This window comes from Nesoenas mayeri (genome assembly GCF_963082525.1).
Source record: "Nesoenas mayeri genome assembly, chromosome: 5".
Classification (NCBI taxonomy): Eukaryota; Metazoa; Chordata; class Aves; order Columbiformes; family Columbidae; genus Nesoenas; species Nesoenas mayeri.
In genome coordinates this window covers 63,247,359-63,270,177 of record NC_137548.1, presented here as the reverse complement: position 1 = coordinate 63,270,177, position 22,819 = coordinate 63,247,359, and the positions used below count along the sequence as shown (strand labels likewise).

The 22,819-nt window shown below is 45.1% G+C and overlaps 1 protein-coding gene across 2 annotated transcripts; it reads right to left on the bottom strand.

Moving 5' to 3' along the window:
* Positions 1–1,682: 1,682 nt before the first annotated feature.
* BDNF (brain derived neurotrophic factor) lies at positions 1,683–21,272 on the bottom strand (the record flags this gene model as incomplete). Of its 2 annotated transcripts, none has more annotated exons than XM_080345609.1 (2): positions 1,683–2,444; positions 21,150–21,272. In XM_080345609.1, one exon carries the CDS (start codon positions 2,421–2,423, stop codon positions 1,683–1,685), a length of 741 nt encoding a protein of 246 aa, XP_080201735.1. The 2 variants fall into 2 exon arrangements, with proteins under 2 accessions (XP_080201735.1, XP_080201736.1); XM_080345610.1 differs by lacking the exon at positions 21,150–21,272 and adding an exon at positions 10,188–10,217.
* Between the last annotated feature and the right edge of the window lie 1,547 nt (positions 21,273–22,819).

The following is a 22,819-nucleotide window of genomic DNA, read 5'->3' as shown; positions in this document are numbered from 1 at the left end:
TAATTAACTTCAACAACAAGGCAGACTAATGCAGTTTCTGCAGTATTTTCCTTTTTGTTCAGCTACTTTTTCTTCATCTACAGGAATTACAAATATAGCAGGTGCCTTCAGTGAGCTCGCTAATGAGCTATTTCTGCCTCTCTGCCCGCTGGAGTCAGTGCTCTTGGGCTTACAACTTGCCTTTTTAGAACTTCTGTTGAGAGAGTTAGAGGGGTAACACAGGGCTAAATACATCTATCAGAACATCAGCAATTTAAGCCAACTCCTCCAGCACTCGCTCTTCACTTCCTTTAAGAGTATTTTTATTTTAACGACAATATTTGTTTCATAAAATAAGGCTGACAGCAGAGGTAGAGCCACACATAAAGCCACATGAATTGCTCTCAGCCAGAGGTAGGGCCTCTCTGCATCACTTTGGGCAGGGATGCCACCACGGTTTGAGGCTGCGCTCCCTGCATCCCTGGCCAAGGCAGCTCCAAGGAGGCGCAGAACCAGCGCAACCAGCACTGACTGTGACTGGAGAGGCTCCATCACCCCAAAACACTGTTATTTGCCCCTGAACTGGCTGAGCTATTCAGTCCCATGACCAACCTGATTTCAGATCCACCACCACCTCTCTAGCCCCTTTTCTAGTGACATTCTTGTGCTTCACCAAGACGTTTGAGCCAAGCGCAGAGTCTTTTATTACATGAAAATCGTCGCTCTCAACACGCTATAGAACATTTTCTATATGACAAGCTCCAGTTGGATGGTGAGAAGCTTTAAAGATCACAACCAACATTCTTCCAGAGGGAGGAAAGGCAAAAAAATAAGCCAAAACCAAACACAAACAAACATGATATAAGCAAATGCAGGTCTCAAAAGACAGCAAATTAAAAACTAAAATAACCCATGGCACATTGCCATACAGTTAAATAAGCGCTGTCTTTAAGCCTGAAGTTCAACAATGTGAAGTGGAACATCACCATTCTTTTTCAGTTGCCTCTTTTTTTATTATTATTTTTTGTCAGTAGTTGGACTGCTATTGCAAACACCTTCACAACATACAAAAAACAAATCTGTTTGTCATCCAGAATAAGGTCATGATTTTTTTTTTCCTTTTTCAATCTGATGGGAGTTGGAAAGTAAAAGAGAAACAGTAAAACTATGACAACAGCACCTTGACATTGTTTTAATTCCAACGCTATCAGAAGTTAAAAGCAGTAAACAGATATAATACTAACAGGAATAAAGATACTTACTGTCTAAAATGTAAACGGAATGTTTTGGTTCAATTTATTTTTCTGAAAGAGGACAGTTTATCATCAATTCACAATTGAAGCAGCATGCAATTCTATTCTTTTTTTTTTTAAAACTTTTTATATTTTCAATTCTTGGCAACGGCGACAAACCACAATGTTATCGAGGAATGTAATGCAGACTTTTTTCTTTGCTTGTTTTTCCTTTTTTTTTTTTTCTATTTTTTTTTAGATTTTTTTTTAGACTTGTGCGCAAATGACTTTCGTTCCCTTTCGGGTCATGGATATGTTCAATAAATAGATTGTGGAACCACTGTACTGTATAAACTTCAGTTATACATGCAGTCCATAAAATTATTTTTTTTTACTGAATAATTTACCCTGTTATGTATATATACAAATAGATAATTTTTGTCTCAATATAATCTATACAACACAAATCCACTATCTTCCCCTTTTAATGGTTAATGTACATACACAGGAAGTGTCTATCCTTATAAAGCGCCAGCCGACTCTCTTTTTATTATCCATGGTGAGAGCTCTCACGTAAGACTGGGTAGTTCGGCACTGGGAGTTCCAGTGCCTCTTGTCTATGCCCCTGCAGCCCTCCTTCGTGTACCCCTTGGGGTTGCATTTGGTCTCGTAGAAGTATTGCTTCAGTTGGCCTTTGGGTACCGGGACTTTTTCCAGGACGGTGACGGTGGCCCCGGACATGTCCACTGCAGTCTTTTTCTCCGCCGCTGTCACCCACTCGCTCGTGCTGTCACATACGCTCAGTTCCCCGCGGCGAGCTGGGTCGGAGTGGCGCCGGACCCTCATGGACATGTTTGCAGCATCCAAGTAGTTTTTGTATTCCTCAAGCAGAAAGAGCAGCGGGGGTTCCAAAGGCACTTGACTGCTTAGCATGACACGGGATGTGTACAAGTCTGCATCCTTGTTTTCCTCGCTGGGCTGGATGTCCTGGTCCTCGTCCAGAAGCTCCTCTATGACATGTTCAAAAGTGTCCGCCAGCGATGTCAATCCTCTCGAGCCAGCATTGGGCCCGTTTAGGCTCTCAAGAGTCCCGTGGGTCCGCAGACCTGGGTAAGCCAAGCTGCCTTGTCCTCTTACACTAGCTTCTTTCATCGGGGCAGCTTTCATGCAACTGAAGTATGAGATAACCATAGTAAGGAAAAGGATGGTCATCACTCTTCTCACTTGGTGGAACTGTTAAGGATGAGAACAAGAAAAAGAAATAATTAACTTATAAGGGATGGAGTAATAAAGATTCATCTGAGTTGTCTTGAGACATTATGCATTTTGTGCAGAGATCTGCTGCATGCAGCCGCAACTCATTACTGGTGATACAGCGCACAAGGGTGTCCTTTGATTTAGAATTTCAGATAAAGCAGATGCCAAAGCTTAGGCAATGTTGATACCAGGAAGTCAGAGCTCTTACGTGCCCAAGTCTTTCTGTAGCAAGTATTAGATACTATGCAGACTCTTTATTGACAGAGTACACCCATTTCAAGTAACAGCAAAAGCATAAGTGCTGTTTAGCAATGCAACGTTTCAGCAGTAAAAGGCTGCTTCGCAAGTGTGAAAGGCAAGACTTCCATTTCAAGTGCAAATGCAAATATTTAATTTTTAAGATCTCTCTATGCCAAAAATATTTCATCATTCTATCCCCAAGAAACTGAACAGCACCAGGATAAATTACATTGGTATTTTGAAAGTAACCTTCAAAACACAGGAAAAAGCCCTACAAATTCTGAGGTCTCAGCAGGTCAATTTCTCATCTAAAAGTAGAAGGCATGTATGTATAAATACAGAGCGAGAAAATGGTCCAGGACAGTATGCTTGCTGCCACACTAAATTTGAGCTGGACATATTGCTTGCATCATGTGAATGTGATGGAAGGGCCATGAGTGATTACAGAGCTGGTAAGAGCTGTACTGACATGACAGCACCAGAACCACTGTACCGTATTTTCCCAGAGCCCCACATCACCTGTTCTCAAGCAGACGAAACATTATTTAAACCTAGTTAAAGCCCAGAGCCCAGCATGAAAACCATAAGTGCAACCAGCTCTATGGACATACTGAAACTGCCTGTTTCCCACATTCTGCCCCAACTTCTGGCCCATGTTTTGAGGCTTATGTGTATGCTTGGCTCTGTCCTGATGGAGTGAGAAGGGATAGCACCAAGAACATGTGCCAGTAAGAAAACTTCTCAACTGCCTTGTAACCAGCACATCCCATTCACATCAGCACTCCCAACAGCCTGGACTGCTTCTTCCCAAGCACTTTGCTAAGTCTCTATAGACGGTACATTCCTTGAGGCAGGTTGAGGGAGGTGATTCTGCCCATCTGCTCTGGTGAGACCCCACCTGGAGTCCTGCATCCAACTCTGGAGCCGTCAGCACAGGACAGACACGGACCTGTTGGAGAAGGGCCAGAGGAGGCCACCAAGACGGTCAGAAGGCTGGAACAGCTCTGCTGTGAGGACGGGCTGAAAGAGTTGGGGTTGTTCAGCCTGGAGAAGAGAAGGCTCCAGGGAGACTTTATTGTGGCCTTTCAGTTCTTAAAAGGGGCCTGTAAGAAAGATGGGGACAGACTTTTTAGAAGGACCTGTTGCAGCAGGACAAGGGGTGATGGTTTTAAACTAAAGGAGGGGAGGTTCAGGCTGGACATGAAGAAATTTTTTGCAGTGAGGGTGGTAACATACTAGCCCAGGTTGCCCAGAGAGGTGGTGGATGCCTCATCCCTGGAGACATCCCAGGCCAGGCTGGACGGGGCTCTGAGCAACCTGAGCTGGGTGAAAATGTCCCTGCTCATGGCAGGGGTGGCACTGGATAAGCTTTGAATGTCCCTTCCAACCCAAACTACCCTATGATTCTCGGATTGTTTCCCCCTCAAGTGCAGAGTACACACTTTAGGTACTATTACAAGACCCCCCAAATCCCGCAGTGACACAGAGCTATACTTTCTGTCTGATCCCAAGTGCTACTACAACATCCATCACGTCCAGTTGTTATTTTTTCCTCCTTCCGATCCCTGCTCTCACCAGCTCTGCTTGCTAGAAAGCAATGGCATTGTTCACATTTTTGAAGAAGCAGCTAATGCTTGTTTCAGAGCTTTTGAAGTTCATTCGGAAGTACCTCATACTTGGCAGCTCTCATTGGAGTAAATGCTATTTCTGTTTGCCAACAGGGTGCTATGCAAAAAGCCTTACTTCATCTCCTGCAAATACACTGTGGGAAACTAGTACTCTTAAGACTTGAACATGGAAAGACAATCTATCATAAAACATACAAAGAAAATGAAATATGTACTAGAAAGGCAGTGCCCAATTTGTAGGTCTCAAAGTTTACTTAATGAAGTGGGGGGAGTGGGAAGTGTTTGGGTTTATGTCCACGCTCTCCTCACTCACGGTCCCCTGCTAAATAAAATTTTGGCTAAGAATCCTCTCTAACCCATCACAACTCTTCCTTCAACCCTCCATCTCTCTTCCTGTTTAGAAGTGTTATTGTGGCATAGATTTATTAAGATTAAACAAAGCTGACATCTGTGACTCACAGGAACATAGTGTTTGCTCTAACCATGCAGAACATTAATATTTTGCAGATTTTTTCATCCTAAGATTTTTAAAACATTCTACAGGGCGTAATATCAGATTTCTTCCTCAAAGGGGATGAAAAGAAACACTACGGAGATGATTTACAACACAAGGAAGGAGGTTATCAGTCTTCTTCTATCAAACAAGGAGACAAGAGGGAGAAGAGGTGGTTCAGCTAGCATACAAACGCAGAGCTAGTGGAACAAGCAACAGAAAAAATAATGCTCATAATCTGAGAGTTTTTTAATGTAAAACTTAAAAGGAAAAAAAATCCCAAACACCCACATCACACTTTGTGACCACCAGAGCAGTGAACAGAACACAGATCTTCTGGCTTCTAATCAAGTTCCTGTTATTCTTATTAGAGCAGTACCCAGAGGTCCCAGCCAAAAGCTCGACTCTGGAGGATGGACTCTGTCTGAGCACACAGTACCACAAAGGGCCTTCCAGGGTAAGAGAGGGAGGACACAACACAGAGAAGCTTGCACCCATCAGCTAAGTGCACCAGGTGGAAGCCAACCATTTATTTTCAGGTTGTACAGGTGACCAGAAAGATAAGAGAATTCCTGGGCCAGGCCACATCCTTCACTATGTCATCGGGGCTGTTTACCTCTCATGGTAGCAATGAACTTGGAGGGATGTGAAATGAATGGAATGGTGCTGTGCAACTTCATTCACATGGACATTTTTCTTACAAGGAAGAAGACAGAGGACAGAGAGGTGCAGAGAAACCTCATCAGTTGATTTCCATAAGCCCTCAGCATCCTCCACCAACAGCTGGTTGGCCACCAGATCTAACAGTACTGTATATCTCTCGTGCAATTAATCTTTCCTTAATCAATTTTGCTTTCCATTTAGGAAGGAAACTACTGTCAAGCTTGATCAATTTACATCCCATCCAACGACATACAACCACTACTATTATCTCGGGCAGCAAGAAACAATGTACAAGTAGGCTCTGAAAACCAACAACTTTAAGACAGCCATTATCCACATAGTAGACTGATAATACACAAGAAAGTGTGTCTGCCTAAAAGCCACCCCTCCTCCTCCTCCTCCTCCCATTTGTAACAGTAGAAGAGTGTGTCACAGTAAGATTTAGCAGTGCAGACCCATGAAATATCGCTACCAAGCAGATACAGACCAAGCATCTACTGGTTTGTAAATGAGTCCCACACTAAGGCGAGCTCTGCAAGCAGGATGTGAAAAGATTCTTCTCTCTATCTCGACAGTGACTTGAGCAATATACACAGTCCTTGTCTTTGGCAGCAAAATGATATCAAGTGATTTAATATGAGGAAGTAGTATTTTAACACCTAGGAAATGTCTTCATTTTAGAGGCCACAGCAATTTCTAGTAGCAGCTGCTCAAAATCTACTAGTTTAACGTGCTATAGCAGCACAAGATTTAAATCTCATTCCATGAGTAGAAACACGCAACCTTTCTGCTACTGTTGAACTGAATTGAGAATGCACAGTTTACCTCTTACTTAGTGAAGTGGGACTAATATCCCAATGTAGTACCAAAAGGGTCATTGAAACACTTGGATGGCAGCTTCCAGCCCTTTTCCTCTGCTCCCCAAATATCAAACCTTCATTATGTTGCAAAGATTAAAGATACTGCCTGTCCTGTTACAATACGTGCCTTGTAAACCCCAAACACTAACAGATTACGAACATCCTTCCGATTACACGGCAGTGACCATGTCACCCCATGTGGAAGCGGAACTGGGGTGGGAATGCGGGGGAAAAAAGTTGCATTTTGCTGTTTTCCCAGCACCCTGTTACCAAGCAAGGTCCTGCCCCTTTCCATGCTGGGCACATCCACCGCTGCGAGGCCTTGCATGGAGATGCCCCAGCATTTCTGTGAACACCCATGCCTGATGCCACCCCTGGTAGACTAAACTATTTCTCATGGATGCTCATTTGTGTTGAGTATTTCTTAAATGGAACAACCTGGCTGATACTGTGTGTTCTGAGAGCATCAGGACGACAGAGTGTCAGAAGAAGCAAAGTAGCAACAGCCACTTTTAGTCAGACATGCAACTAGAAAAATACAAAATAAAAAACCTCTCATGATACAGCCTCAAAGTGCTCAGGTCACTGCTCTGCACCTTCTAGAAACAACAACTAAAAGCTGCAGTCCTTTCCCACTCTTCTTGTTCAGGTACAACACCGGGCATAAAAGAGCAAAGACTTCTCTAGAAAAGGGAACCTTGGTTCAAATGCTGTCCCATAGACTGTTCTATACACTCACTAACTTGTGTAACATCAATATACGCTACTGTCCTTCAGACTTGGCCTGGTCTCCTTGAGACCTGGCCTTAAACTACTCCCTCAGGTCACATGAGATGTCTATGAGAAATCACATTTGAGACCAGCTTCCCCAATGTCATCCATTCTCAGGGCTGCAAGAACATCCTTCTCTCACACAGCACAGCAAAGCTGAAGCAATAAAAAGAGGTCACCCACCATGGACCAGATCTCAGGAAGACGTGACCTAGTTTGTACTTTACAGAAGTCCATACAATTACAGCTAGAATAAGGGCACATAATTGTGGCAGTCGACTCCACTAATGGGAAGGAGGCTCGTTAAATGAAGGTCATGTCAATTATCTACAGCTAGTTTACATACGCAGTCAATTACCTAGCTGTACTATTTATTTCAGTATTTGTATTTAATGAGGATTCACCGGTTAATTATTTTATTTCATTATTTTGTTATTTCAAGCAGAAATCTAGCAACTTAACAGGTTGTGTTTCCAGCAGAGAGACCTGAGGAACAGCTGTGACCACGTACTTGCTTCTCTGCATCCTAGTATGTGCCATGAAAGTTGAAATAACTTTCAGCAGTGAATAGATTCATAATGCTTTAATCTCCAGAAAGGAATGTGAGGTAGAAGATAAAATTAGCAGCAAGAAGACATTCATTTTATCCCTTGCCATTTTCTAGGACCTTTATACAAAAGTTCAATTTACTAAATACTCCTGAATGGCACAGGCAGGAGTTCCTGCTCTACGCATCATTACCGGAGTGTGTGAACAGACACCAAAATAGGATGCATGTCAGCACATGATTTGCAAAGACTAAATGTACTGAGAACAAACAGTATTAACCTTTAACACATGCATAACTGGATGTCTGACGCACTCTGGTTACCCTTGCGGCTATTTATGCAGCAAACTATATAATTACTTGTTATTACTGAAAATAAAGCGCCCTCCCCCCTGATACACACACATGCACACCCACACCCAATTTGTATTCTTGTAAGTTGGTCCTTCATGTCAGGAAGAAAAAAACCATTTTATTTTTATTCTCATGTTAGTTTTCCCTGAGGTAATAAAATCTGTTTAGCCATAATGCTGGAGATGGCAGAGACTAAGAACCATTTTGAAGACTAAGATAAATAGGTAGTTTGTAAACTACAATTTCTAACATGAGAAACTTGCTTTCATCTTATGTTACTAAATATTGCCTATGGTACAGCTTCTGAGAGCAAAGAAACTCCAGGAATGCCTATATTGGCTCTGGAGAAGTATTCATCTGTTTAAAGCACTACAAGGGGGTTTTTTCGGGTGTTCCAAGGTTTTATTGGACTCTCTCCCCAAGGCATGCAAAAAAACCCAAACCCAAACAAAATAAAACAAAACAACAAAAAAACCAAGTCCTGTCAACCAGAGGAGGGAAAGAACTCAAAGAAAATAACAGCGAAATAATAATGCCATGACATTACACCCCCTGATCTTTCACAGAGTTATGTATCAGAGTTTCCTACAAACTTTCATCATACCTTCCTGGACACTCAAACAGCCATGCAAAGGGCACACTGGCTTCAAAGCTCCGAGAAAGAGAATTCAGCTGCTCTAATGGGCGCAGACCAGACAGTCTCCTCATTACAAGCATGCTTTTACTTAAATTGGCCAAGCGCAGGGCTGCAAGGAGTTCCCAGTAGGATTTCTGTGGGATGGATCTCAGACCCGTTCTGCCCATACCGGGGAACGGGCAGGATGAATTTTGGCAGTACACACACTGAATGAATCGTGGGCCAGTCTCACAGATGGTATTGGAGCTTTCAGTGAGACAACACCCATAGAAGAGAACAGATGTGCACTATTTTTACCCTTTACCAATGGGAACCGATTGCTGGGCCAGTGGCACACAACCTCCCTTTCCAGCTGTTTGTACAGCGTCCCACACACGAGGCTTGCAATCTCTCCTGTAAACCAACTTGGCTCCAAAAGGGTGCTTGTATGCATGACACTACACATACCAAGCACCATATGCTTTAGCAAAACTTTTTTTGGCAAAATTTCACATTAAAATACCTAGGTATGCAATGAAAGTCATCCTCAAATAAAAGCGCTGCCAGCAGGTTTATTTTTGCTCATCAGGAGTATCGTGGGTAGGGTAACATGCCATCCACCTCTTGCCACGCCAGCAATACTGTACATTAGCGACACGACTTCCAAGCATTGGCAAATTCCAATTTCAAAATCGACTTCAAGGTTAGAAAACAGCATTAATCTGGTTTAGAGTACTTGTCAAGATACATTCATGCATTTGCTGTGTTCATTCAGAACTACTATTATGCAACCTCTGCGAAAGTTCACCTGTAGAATCGGCTACCTAAAACTCCCCACAAAACAAGACAAACAACCACAAAATCATTTCATGAAACAATTACTCCATGCCACGATACTATCTGGTTCCTCCACGGGAGCGGATAATTACAGTTCTCTGAAATCATTTGCTTTGTTAGCCACTAGAGCTTTATGTAACGCTAATTCAACCTGTGCGTGGAAGAATGTCAGGGCAGAACCTCAGACCTTTGAGCAGCATCTGTGGTTTGTGCTCCAGTTCACTAGGGCTCTTTGATATGAAATACTGTGCTGAATCGTCACAGAACTAAGCGATTCTGCCAAGTACACACATGAAGCTCCCACTGAAGTCAAGGATAATTGGCACCCCAGAGCAGGAACAGAACGGAGCATGTTGTGTGCAAACTAGCGTGACTTGGATCCCTTGTGCTGTGACATGTGTCCAGCAGCCCTGCAACAACCCAGAAGCTGCTGTACCAGTTGAGCCTGGATCTTACAAGTGCCTGTAAACTATTGAACAGCATGTAAAACATCCCACGCACCCATCGGTTCTGCTGCAAGTGGCAAGCTTCCTAGGACCTATAGAACATTATGCACTCAACAAGAATGTAAGTGAAGCTTAGCCAAGGTAAATCAATGGTTAAAAAGCATAAGCATCAGATGGAGCAGTCACCCATGGTTTGGGCAGGCAGTGCTTTCTCTAGAGAAAGGGAGGAGAGCAAGGGCTATACCCATTTATTGCAAGACTTACCTTTGCTGAGACCCTGACTGTGTGTGGCATTGCTGTATGCGAATACCTTGCTTTTAGCCATAGTCAGTCCCTTGAAATGAAGCAAATCTGTACGTTGTGATGTGCATGAACCAGAAACTGGAAATGCCTGTTGTCAGAGCCCTGACAGGTATTAACAATATGCCTGCATTTGCTAGTGGTGTTATCAGTCATCTTTTGGCTGCCCGCCCTCGAGTGCAGATTTCTCTCAACACATGCTCAGTCCAGTTGTTAGCACGGCATCTCCATGGAAAGACTTTCCATAGATGGGGCAAGGGTTAAAAGCTTCCACTGAGGTACCAGAGCAGCTTCTGGGAGTATTCAAGTCCAAAGTTACACAGGAACAACCAGACCAGGAGCAGAAATTTCTAAGTTTGCAAAGCCACCTCAATCTACCTTACTAGAATAACGAGGAATTTGTATTTAACAAGGATGTACTCCACAGGAATCTAACCCACCTCACTGGGCAGCCAGCCCTGCATGTGCTCTGTTCTGACAACAGCTTTATCTTTGGAAATAACACTGTTGGAAAACTATGCTAATATATTAACGATATTGAAAACACTTTGGCAAGAAGCGCTCTTTCACCATTGATACTTTACTGCGACAATGCAGCACACCATGTATTTTAAAGCATTATAGTTTTCAGCTTTGTTTTCCACCTTTCTAGGTGGCTTCATGTTGCAACAAGACTTCTGCAATTGCTATGCCTGCTTCTCTATCCCTGATCTATCTTAGAAATATGGGGGCCAACTTTGACTGGATTCAGTAGAGGGATACAAGTTTTACAGACAACAGTCCTTCCCCAGTCACATGTTGTAACTGGCACGCAAGTAGCCACGACCCACCCAAATAAGCTCACCTGCTCCTCCATCCTTAATCAGGAAAACACCAGCATTATGTGCTTACCTACTTACAACACTGTTACGTTGCTTCCATTTCACAAGCTCCATTGACAAAGAGGGTTTGGAATTACTAGAAGGGGTGAGGAGGTACATCTGATGTCTGAAAACAAGCTTCATCAGTTGTGCTGCTCAAGGTACAAACGTTTAATGGAACATAAAGAAAAACCTACAGCCCTGTAGGAAAACAAATAATTTATCAAGCTCCTGCCTTCTCCCAGTTGTATAATGATGTAATTTCCTTCATAGGGGAGTATTACACTGCGATTCATGTGAATTACATGGACACTGGGTCCTTCCTCTACTCCAAAATAGTTTACCTGCCTCATAACTTTCCATACTTGTCAGTCAATGTAACAATAGATTGTGGCATAATGGAAAACCATTTTCCCAAAAACTGTTGGGGTTCAATGAAGCAGTAGGTTCCAGTGGACCCAATTTGGGTAGACACAGGCACTACCTGGTATAAATCCATAGTGGTCTATTCACAGATTTATCCCAGCCGTGAAGGTGGCCCAGTACTTAAGTGGTCATAAAATCCAATGGGGCCAACACCTTAACTACAGCCAATAGTTGTATCAGCACAAAATGCGACCTGTTTCAGCAAAACAGCTTCCTGACACTCAGGACTCTGGAGGGATACACGTGTATTTGGTAATAATTACACTTTAAAGACAAAGAAAAAAAGCTTTCTAGGTGTACAGACCAGCTCCTCCCTTCCCCCACCGACATAAGCACATAAATAGCCCAGACATGCCTATAAACAGAAGTATGCAAAATCCAGCCCAACACCACCTAAATTTCCTCCTTTCCACGCTTGGGTGTCTTGTTTCAGGCACACACCCCCCCACTGAAAATAAGTGGCTTTGCTGCCAGTGTACTGTTCTCCCTGTAAGAGCTCTTGAGCTCCAAAGGGTACATTTGTATACGGGATTTTGGTCATTAAATAAACACTTCTCTAGAAAAACTTCAATACCTGTCCCTTTACATAAGCAGATCCTACTGCCCCGCAGGGAAGGAGAGACTCTCTTCAGAGAGCTGGGGGTGGGAAAGAGAAAGTTAAAGCAAGAAACATTAAATTACCCAATTAGTCTGCTGAAAACAGCCAAGTGTTCTCCCTCTTTCAAATCTTGACACAACACTGTAGATTATCCTATTCAAAATCAAAAGCAGAGCTGTCTTATCAGAGATAATTAGTAGTTCTAGAGAGGAAAAAACACTGAAGTTGCAAGAGCAGAGAGACCTGGTACTTGTGCTGCTGTGACTCCCCACCTGCGCAACATTTCTTGGAGAACACACTATTAAAGCTTCCAACGTGCTTTGCAAACGCTTAATCTCAACATCCTTAGGTGAGGCAGAACCACATCCTATTTTCCTTCTGGGTAGGCTGAAGCCCACAAGGACGCGTATAAACAACTTACCCAGACGGCACAGCAAGTCGCTGCTGAACCCCAGGAGCAGAGGGGAGCCCCCGCTCCCAATCCAAACCTGCCTCAACCATATGTATCATTCACATATTTTGCAGATCTCTCTGTGGTAACTTAGATGTCTAACCCAGCAAAGAGGCAGGGCAGCTGATTAAAACCTTAGGGGTATTATTTTGAATACATATGCTAGCTCACTTCCATCTGTGTCGTTAATTAGTTCCTGACTGTAGGTTAAATGTAGGGCATGTTGTCACCAGCCTAAGGTGGGGTGGCAGGACCTCCTGCTATTGCCATATGGCTTTTTGTTTCTTCCTTCATTCTTCAGCTTTTAGCTTCATGCTTCTAATTTGTGGGCTCCACCATTATATAACAAAGAACAACAAGAAAAGCAAAATTAGTGTTAAAATAGAAACATTCTTCACCATTAAAAGCTCTAAGAGGTTTGATTTGAAATGCAAAACCGCTTCCCATCTCCTCCAGAGAATGCTTTTACCCAGCAAATTCTACAGAGCAAATTTGCTATGAAATTCAGGAAAGACCTATTCCCACAGTGAACTACTACTACACAAGTAGTTATTTACCAGCCCTACAAACAGACCAAGCAGCTGACCAAAGGTCAGCCTTACTTGGTATAAAACAGAGATGAGCAAGGCTATGCCTACTCATAATACAGACACTGAGCCCTTAGAGGGGATGAAGCCAGTGTAGCAGCACCATCCTCATCAAAATCATGAAAGGAAAGAAGATTACTGGGTTCCAGTCTTTTTTTTTTCCCCCAGTACATCTCCACAGATGCATCTTTTTGCAAAAAATAAAAATGGCTCAGGACTGTCCTCAGCAAAACTACAGGTCACATTCTGAAGTATGTCTGAACTTGAATTACAAGATATGCAGAGTATCTGCAGTTCCCCTGCAGTCATTTTCTAGTGAGTACAACTGGAATACTAACAGGTCTGGTGCTGCTTTGCAACTGAAGACCTGCTCCAAAGTGTTTGATTTAGAGCAGACCTGGAACTTATTTATTGTGTTTTCTAGTTCTCATCACATAGCTGTCCCTCTGTTAGCTAGAGGCAGAGGAAATGATTTCAAGTATTTTCAAGCATAAGATTCTATAATTTTCATAACAGGTATAGGAATCAGAGCAAGGAAAAAATATACAACAATATCATACGTTGAACAAAACTGATTAAGAACCAGGTGATATGACTTCAATCTTGAGGATTATGGAATTCAAAATGTCCCATCCAAGTTTGTCAAACACAGAGGTAAACTTCTTTGAAGGTTTAGACCTCTGAGTAGTTTCTTCTTAAATCTTATCTCTGCCCACCCTTTTTTTTAATGGAAGCATGTGACATTGACTCACTTATCCTTTTGCAACATCCTTGCTCGTCATTAACATTCCTGCTACTTTCACAGTTACAATTGCAGAAAAGTTTTGCACTGGGGGCAGCAGGTATGAATCATTAGTGCAAAACAGAGAGAAAAAAAGGACTTAGAAGTGAGTCTTCCAAGGAAGGCAACTTGGTTCTTTGTTTTAAGTTCAGATGCCAATCATTAACTTTTAAGGTGAAAACTCATTTTCAGACATTCATTTGCTAGTCATTACACAACATTTGTATTTGTGTGAGAAGACGTAAAGAAGCACTCTTTCCACCGCTCCATCAGCAGCAACTTGCCAATGCCACACAAGTAAATACCCTGTTGTCATAACAAGATGTCAAACATCCTTCCTTGCTTCCCATAAAATAAAACCAACCCTTCTTCACCAGTCTGCAGGACATTAGCTGCCAACAAAAAAAATTAATCATGACATTGACATAAACTGTAATGTTTAATCTGGAAAAGCAAAAATGGAGAACTTCAGATATGTTTATTTCTAGTTTTGGTTCTACCTATTATAAAGATAAAGGCCGGTCGTGATGTTCAGCAGCAAATTCATACTTCACCACAGTTTCCTGGCATGGGTTCCGGTTAAGTTACCCTTGCCAGCTTGAACTTGTTAGTGGCTTTGCTTCTCCCTTGGACTCACTGGCTTTCAGTGCAAATTCTATCAAACACCATTTCTCTCTTGGCATTTATGGCTCAGTCAAACTGGATTATCAACTCCAAAGGAATGTAAATAGCAAGTGAAGATCCAAGTCTTAATGCAGGCAGCCAGCAGGCACAATTATCTAGAAATACCGCAAAACAAGTCCTGTCGCTCATCTCGAGAGTGCCCATACGCTTCTGTAGTATGGTGACAGCAATGACTAAAGGGAGGCTGGTTTACTAATCCAGCCCTTGAATAAAGTTTAGATTTCATTTCTTTTTCATCTCAATATATCAAGTGCTGAACACTCACTGAGAGCCACGGCCACTGTCAAGAAGGGTAAACTAAACCATATGGATACTAAATGTTGCACCAAGGTCAGAAACTAAATGGTATAACGGACTAAGGAATCCAGAGATCACAACCTTTAATTCCTTGATCCAGACAAAACGGCACTTCTCCAGGAACTGTTACATTTAAAGAAAGCAGTGTTTTGATCATGTTAGATAAGGCATAACGTGCTAGAATTGGCACAAGATTATGCTTAACTCTCTTTTATAAGATACATACTACAGGATTCCAAAAAAACACTCTAGCCCTGTTCTTATTGTTACAGCCTTAACTGCTGCAACATGCTCTAAGTCTTTTGCCTGCTGAGTTAATAAAGAACATGTAACAGCATTTTGCTCAAGACTTCACCTAGTTCAATGTTTTTCCAGGCTCCTCCTGCTAAGCTGCATGCACGCAAGGGACTACAAGCCTACCTGTCGCCCAGTGCACATACTGGAGAGGCAGAAGTTGGATGTGGAACTCCAGTGGGGCCAAGGGTAGTTTTCCAAACACTGATTTGGTCCAATGGCTCTCTCCTCATACACCTGCACATTTTACAGAAGGTCTGAAGTTGCCTCCTGACTTGAACAGCAAATGTCTCTATTTCTGTATCTCTATCACAGCTCCTCAGTTTCCCCCAGGAAAACTACATATTAAGCACTTATCCCAGTATACGTTATACTGACAGATTTATAGTATTTTAATAAATTATCAAAACCATAACCTGGACAGATATGTAGTACATGCCATCAACTAGTGGCTTGCATTTTCAAGGTTCTGCAAGAATGAAGTTCTCAGCTCCAACTGAAGTTGAAGTTCATGCGTGTTGATATTTTATCCCACTGTGCATTTGATAGCTATAAGCTAGAAGTTATCATAAAACCCCCTGATACTCACTGTGTCTGTAAGAGTCAAACAGAAATAATTGCCCATGAGATTGAGTCCAGTGGGTAAAAAAGGCACATTGTTTCTCTTTATAAGCCGTTCCTCACAAATTAAATAGGGAACTGTGCTTATTCTCCTCTCTCAAATCCAGAGAAAGAACCTGCTACAGCCAAAAACATGCAAAACATACAAATCAGAAGATGTGAGCTCAAAACAAAACAGGAAACTATGTCCTAAGAATGAAGGGGTGACATAAAAAGCATATCCCATGTTGTTAACTTCGAGGTAACAAATACTCACATATCCAGTTTAACTTTGATACTTAATTCTGAAATTGAGAAAAATCCTGGATTTAGTGAAGCCAAGCTAAAGGCTGCTGAGTTGATACATTATGAAAATCAAAATTTATTTTCTAATCCACCAAATACCTACTACAGGACATCCCCTACCCAGCAGTCTTCAATCCTAGGGTGGGAGAACACCCCCCCAACCCAACCAAAATTGTTGAGGGACCACTTCTACATTGCATTGTTTTGGTGCAAGCTTTTGGACACACTATCAAGTCTCACCTACAGCTGTAACAAGCCAGAATAAATTTGACTTACAAATAGTTCTTTAGGTGTCATCTGAAGTTCAGTTAGCACATGACTTTCTGAAAGCGATCCTTCTTGTTCAACCATTTGAGCCTCACAAGGACAACTCTACAAAGATTAGTTACCTGCATGGCTAGAAAAGGATTCGCAGGTACCACCTCAGTTATAGGGTTAAATAAAGCCTCCATGCATACACTAAACTTAATGCTGTGAGTAAGAACGATCTGGATTAGCAGCCTCGCTTAGTTTAATTGTCCGGCCCCGCTTGGCAGAGCCAGGCACAGCAGCGTGTTTGGGTCGTGCATCTCTAGGTGGCAGTAGCTGCTCAGATTTTGAGATACCAGCAGATGCTTATCTCAAATTTAGCGACCAGTATTCCTCCCATCCTCCTAGAATTGCCTTTCCTAATTTGAAATGTGACCCCCTCCCCCATTTCTTCATAATTTATAGTAGTCTGAAGCTGAGTCACAAGGATTTCTGCATTTTCCTAACCAAGTACACAAGAAAAAGAAATGAACTGCCAAAGTATTGAGGTAATTTATAGCGTAAAGCACTGAGAGCTTCTAGTCGATCAAAGGACTCGGAGAAACAAACATAAGAACAATCATGCCTTCTGTTCTGTACAAATGCCACGGCCAGAAATAACTGTCCTAATTAACTGGTTTCGAAAAATGACTTCTCTGAAAGATACAATATTCTTACCAAGGAAAGTATACAACTGCTACAGCCTTATGGCAGCTGTCACCGGGGCATGAAAATTCACTAAATGAAGTTTCCTTTTGCTTCCTCCAGTTGTCCATGGTACTCATCTTCAGACAGCTGGATCCATTCGTGATGCCTAAATTATGCTGTAATGGGACGTTCTGCTACCACCAGTATCAGTGTTACTAAAGGATTACAATCACGTCAAATCAGCATCATCCCAGCCAACCCTCTGTTAATGATTTATAAAGGGTAGAAATTGCGCCTGAGATGAGGTTGGGTTTCTTTTTTTTGGTAAGACTGTTTCCTACTCAGTCAAGGCCACAGCATCTTCAATATTTCAGACTGTTCCATGTTGACTGTTACTTTTGGGTTTAATAGTTGAACTCCACCAGTCTATAGCTGCTTGATAATTAGGTCCTGGATGTTGAAAAGGGGAAAAATATGAGCCTGAGCCTGACCCTGCAGATCACCTACATTTTATAAATATGACTGTTTGTCCTCTTCTGCGTGGACAACTCCTGCAAACAGTGCTCCTCATTGGACTGCTCAGAGCCTAGAACTGTAAGCAACACGGCCAACAAAAGATTACATTAGAGGCCACAGGCCACAGTGTTATGGCTGCCCAATTAACTCAAACACATATTTCCAAAATTAAAGTATTTTACTCTTCTGGTATTGTATATTCTAGTGTTTCCAAATCAAGTAGCATAAGGATTTATGTTGAAAAGCTTAAGTTTGAAGCACTATAGCAAAGTTGCCAGTACACACTGCATAGCAAAATCTGTTATTTATTGTTTGTATCACAAAGGCGCTGAGGAGTCCTCGTCAGGTACCAGGAACAGAAAAACAGGCAAGATGATCTCTGCCCCAAACAACTCACAGTCCAAGATGAGACTGAATAATAGGTATGGATAAGGAAGGGAAACAGGTTTGTGAGCTGACAGCCAGGGGGCACAGCCCCGTCCCAGCTTGTGCATCAGGCAGCTTGCTCAGCACACACCTGTACACCTTCCTAATGGTGCATCACGGGGAACAAGGGAGTTGTTACACCCAGCGCCTTTCCAGCGGGAACTTCAGGCAGTAGGTTATTGAGTTACCGCTTCATTTTGGCAATACACAAAAATAGCTGAGCTTTGGTGCTTTTAAAAGCTTCCTCTTAAAGGGTGTTCACAGCTAAGCATTACAAAGAACGCCAGCATATGAACTGATCTGAGAAATGATTGAGAGTTTCCTAATTAAGCAGCGTTTTAGCTATTTAGGAGGAACCAAGCGCTCACAACATATGCTTGAAAACAGGTCAAGACAAGTTAGCAATTAACCTATTAAAAGCATATATCCTCTTCTAGTGGAGCCTCCGCCAATTCACACAATGCCTAACGTGAGCTTTCTAGTGTAAAAGCCACCAGGACATAGGCACAGGGCGCATTCTTAGAACATTTCAGCCTTTTACACAAACCAGGAAGGCAGACAGGGGAAGTGTGGTTTTTGTTTGTTTAATAGGACCACACATTACACAATTTACTCTGAGTTGTTTCTCGTTTTCATGCACCCATAGAAGAAATGAGAAGGTCTGCTACTTGCAAAGCTTCTTGTAACCTGCTTTTATACCTGCACCCAGGCAGAAAACTATTATCTGAGCTAGACATGCAGCTTCTTGTGTTTTCCTCACTGTAACAGCAGAGTAACAGTTCCAGAAAGTGCTACAGGTACTGCAAGGACTTTTAACTGCAGCTATTTTCAGCTCAGCATTGTCACTATATGCAAAGCTTTTAAGCAAAAGCATGGATCCTTATTTTCCACTATGTTCTTTCACATTTTAATGAGTCTTTAAAATCCTTCGCATCTGTGCACTACGTTTCATAGTATTCCAGCATATTGTAGTACTCCCATAGCACTACACTACAACCCAATGCCTTTGTGTTTAAAAGCACGCGGCTTGAAATTAAACTTCTTTTTAGTTTAGCCTTACCCACTCCAAGATAAAAGTCCTACCCCATTTTCCTCCACTGTTGTATCTGGATTATTGAGATAAATTGTTCTTGATCCTTCTGACCCGATTTACCCTGATTTCACAGCCACATAACAGGATCTACCCTGCAGCTCCAGCAAGCAGAGAGCACTGGCAGTGTGAACAGAAGGCGTGCTACTTACAAATGGGTTTTCCCAGCCGAGGTTCAGTGAAGCTGAACATTAAGTGATAGTACTACAGCAGAAAATTGTTGCGAGTTACAGAGCCCTGTAGCAAGGCTCCCTTATCTTGTAAAGAGCTGCAACATCTACCAGCTGTCAAGGTATTTTAGAATTGAAACGTAGCCATTGCTTTGACCAAAGATGCAGGTGAGGGATGACTCCATCCTGCTGCAAGGGAACGTCGCAGTTTGCCTTCTCCTTTTCCTTCACCCCGGGTTTGTTTACACAGCCATTGCCCAAAGGGAGCTGCAGCATCCCCGGCAGCCACTGCTTCCTCTCGTGTGCCCAACAGCAGGATTCACAGCCTGGACAGAGCCAAGAGCATCCCCTCTGCTGACATTCTTCCACACCAAGAGTAACTACGGGCCACCACTGGGGTCCAGTTTTCACTCAAGAGCTTGCAGGCAGCATTCCTGCCATGATAGAGGAATAGTCGACTTGCACCAAGGTGCTACCTGACACAAATAAGTAGGATGATATGATGACCTTCTTGCTTGGGACAGCTGACTGTAAGCGAACAGAGTGACCCCTTCGCTCCTGCCAACAGCCACTCAGCCAAACTTTGTGACACGAGAGCTGCTTCTGTCCCCGAGTAGTAGGAGCCCTTTGCTCCTATCTAAAGGCAACCAAGGAAATTCATTTTATGTACTTATCACACCATGAATTAAAGATTACAGAAATACTTGCTGAAGAAAAATGTAACGCCAGGATAGATTCTTTGCATTCATTAGAACCGTGTTACTAGAAACATAAATAAGTAATGACTATTGATCTCGCAATAGTCATAACCTCAGAACAGCAAACTGCAATAAACCGAAAGGAAAAGTACATATTTTAACCGTAATGTACAAACCAAGATACCAATAGCACCTCTCAAACATAAACAAGCAAAGTGTGGCTCACAGTTGTAATACCTTATGCTTTTAATCCTACAAAAGGAAAGAAAAAAATCAAGTGGGATAGCGCAAGGTTTCCAAAGTAGTAATTAAACCTTTGCCAACCAAGTTCACTGTCTAACACCAATTCCTTTCTGGCTGGAGGATCGGCGCTTCCCACACCAATATAACATCAAAACATGGGTTCTGAGGAGCAGAGGAACCGGCCTCTCCCCACGACCGCACACACACGACTGGAGCCGCTCACGTCGTCCCGCGCAGGACTCCCCACGCACGGTGGAAATCAGGAGAAGGGGCGGCCAAAGCGCCCATGGCACCGGGATCCCGGTGAGGGTGCCCGGCGTGCTTCACATTCCAGCGCCGGCTGCGCTTCAACAAGTGCATCGCTCCCCTCCCTGACGGCACCTCAGCCGCCAGCGCCGGGGTGGCGCCCGGCCGGACCCCTCCCTCCCCGCCCACCGCTCCCCTCGCAGCCGCCGCAGCCCGGCGCCCTGCGCTGCCGCCCGCACCGGGACCCCCCGCCCGCACCGGCCCCCGGAGCCCCCGGCGCTGCGGGAACGGGCCGGGGCCGCCGCCCCGCCGCGCGCCCGCCGCCAGGGGGCGCCGCCCGCTGCCCATGGGCGCCGCCCGCCGCGCCCCGCGCACAGCGCCCCCATGCGGACGGCGCGTCCCGCGCCCGCCCCGCCTCGTCCCGCGCCGCCGTCGGGGAAGCGCCGCCGGTTGCTCAACGGCCGCCGGTGCCCAACGGCCCCGCGCTCCCCCTCCCGCCGACCGGGGAGCGCTCCCGCCGGGACCGGCCCCAACAGAACCCCCGCAGGGCACCGGCCGGACCGACAGGTGCGGGAACAAAGGGGAGCGGCGCAGCCCCGGCCCTCCCTGCCCCGCCGCCGCCGCCCTTCCCGCTCCCCGGACGCTTCGTACCGGCCCGCGACCGCCCGCCCACCCCTTTCCCCGGCCCCTCAAGTTTCCCGGCGGGGCGCCGCGTACCTCGTCGTCCACACAAAGCCTGTCCGGGTCCCCTCCGGGAAGTCACATCCTCTCCCGGGCGCCCAGTCCCACCGGTCGCCTCCCGCCGCCCCGGCAACACAGGCGGCGGCTCAAGTGTCTCATCAAAGCTTTATGAGGGGCGGGAGGGCAGCGGAGCCGGATCCCCCACCCCCGCCGCCCAACGGGAGCCTCCCGGCCCCGCCGCCTCCCCGTGGAGCGGCTTCGTCTCCCTCCCGTGCGCCTCCGGCCAGCGGCTGCCGCGGCCGCAGGCACCGCGCCGCCCCGCGCTGCCCCGCTTAAAGCCTCCGCGCCGCCTCCCCGGCCCCGCCACCGCCCCCGCCCCGCCCGCCCGGCCCGGCCCCCGCTCCCCCGGCGCCCCCCGAGCGGCGGGCAGGGCGCGGAGGGGCCGGGCCGGGCGGGGAGCGGAGCAGGGAGGGGGGGCTCGGTCCGCCCGCCCGCCGCGGGATATTGGTTTACTCCGGCGGTATTAAGCAAGCCCGATCCATTTAAATATCGCTCCCGCGTTGACCTCTCCGTAGTTTGCCTATTGAGAATGCAATCAAGATAATAACAGGCATTGCTTATTAATGAGCGCCCCAGGTAACGTTACACCGGTGACTTTCTGGAGGCGCGCAGCGGGCGCGGGTGCTCAGACCCGGCGGCCCGGAGGCGGCTCTGCCCGGCCGGGGACCGGGAAGGGGACCGGGACCGACCGCCGGAGCCGCCCGTCGTGCCAGCGCCCGCCGGCGAACTCAGGGGCGGCCGCGGTGCCCGCGGGATCCCGGGCGAAACGCCCCGCTCGGCTCTGCCCGCCTGCCCGCCGGCTTGGTTCTTCCTTCCCCCCTGTCAAAAATCTGTCTTGCCTTTTCCCCTTCTGCCTGCGCAGCAAATACAGTAAATTATTGATAGTGGAAATTGCATGGTGGAGGCAATAATGGCATCTCCTGATTGAGTGGCTCCATTTGATCTTGGTAAAGACAGAGAGATGGCATGGCACGGCCCTCGGCCGGGCTGGCTGCACTGAGCGGGAGCTCATGCGTGTGCCCGTGGGTGACGGTGCCTTGGGCCACGTCCCACGGCGAGAGCCAGCGTGGGAGAGGCACCCGCTTTGTCCCCAGCCCAGCATGGGCTGTCACAGTCTCATCTCCACCCTGCCCGTCCCCTCCCTGGTAAAGCTGGAGGCAGTCGACTTTCAGAAGATACCCCATCTCTTTTATGAATCAGTTAAAACAAGTATATTTTCTACACCTTAAAGCCCGACTGTCATCTAATTGCAATTAATGCCAAAGGCCCATCCGCTTCAGTGCGCTCGTGGCCATTTATTTATACTAGAAGAAACGTGTGCAACTCATTGCTGCCTTCAGACAGTCTGATTGCCTGTGTGCTTTTGCTATGAAACACCTGCATTTATTAGATCAGTAAAGTAATAAAATATCCCAGGCGTTTGAAATTTGAGTACACCTAAGGCCTTCCATATAAAACAGCTTTTAATATATATTAAGGGAAACAATCCTGGTGGTTAATATCCTTTGCAGCTTTAAGAACTTCTTTAAAAACCATGTTCAAGTACCACATTACCATCCTTCTTGCACTTGGGGGTTTGGTTTTGTGTGTCTGAATGAAAAGTGTCACTGAGCTGTGAAGACAGTTCCACCTCTTTTGTCCCAGTC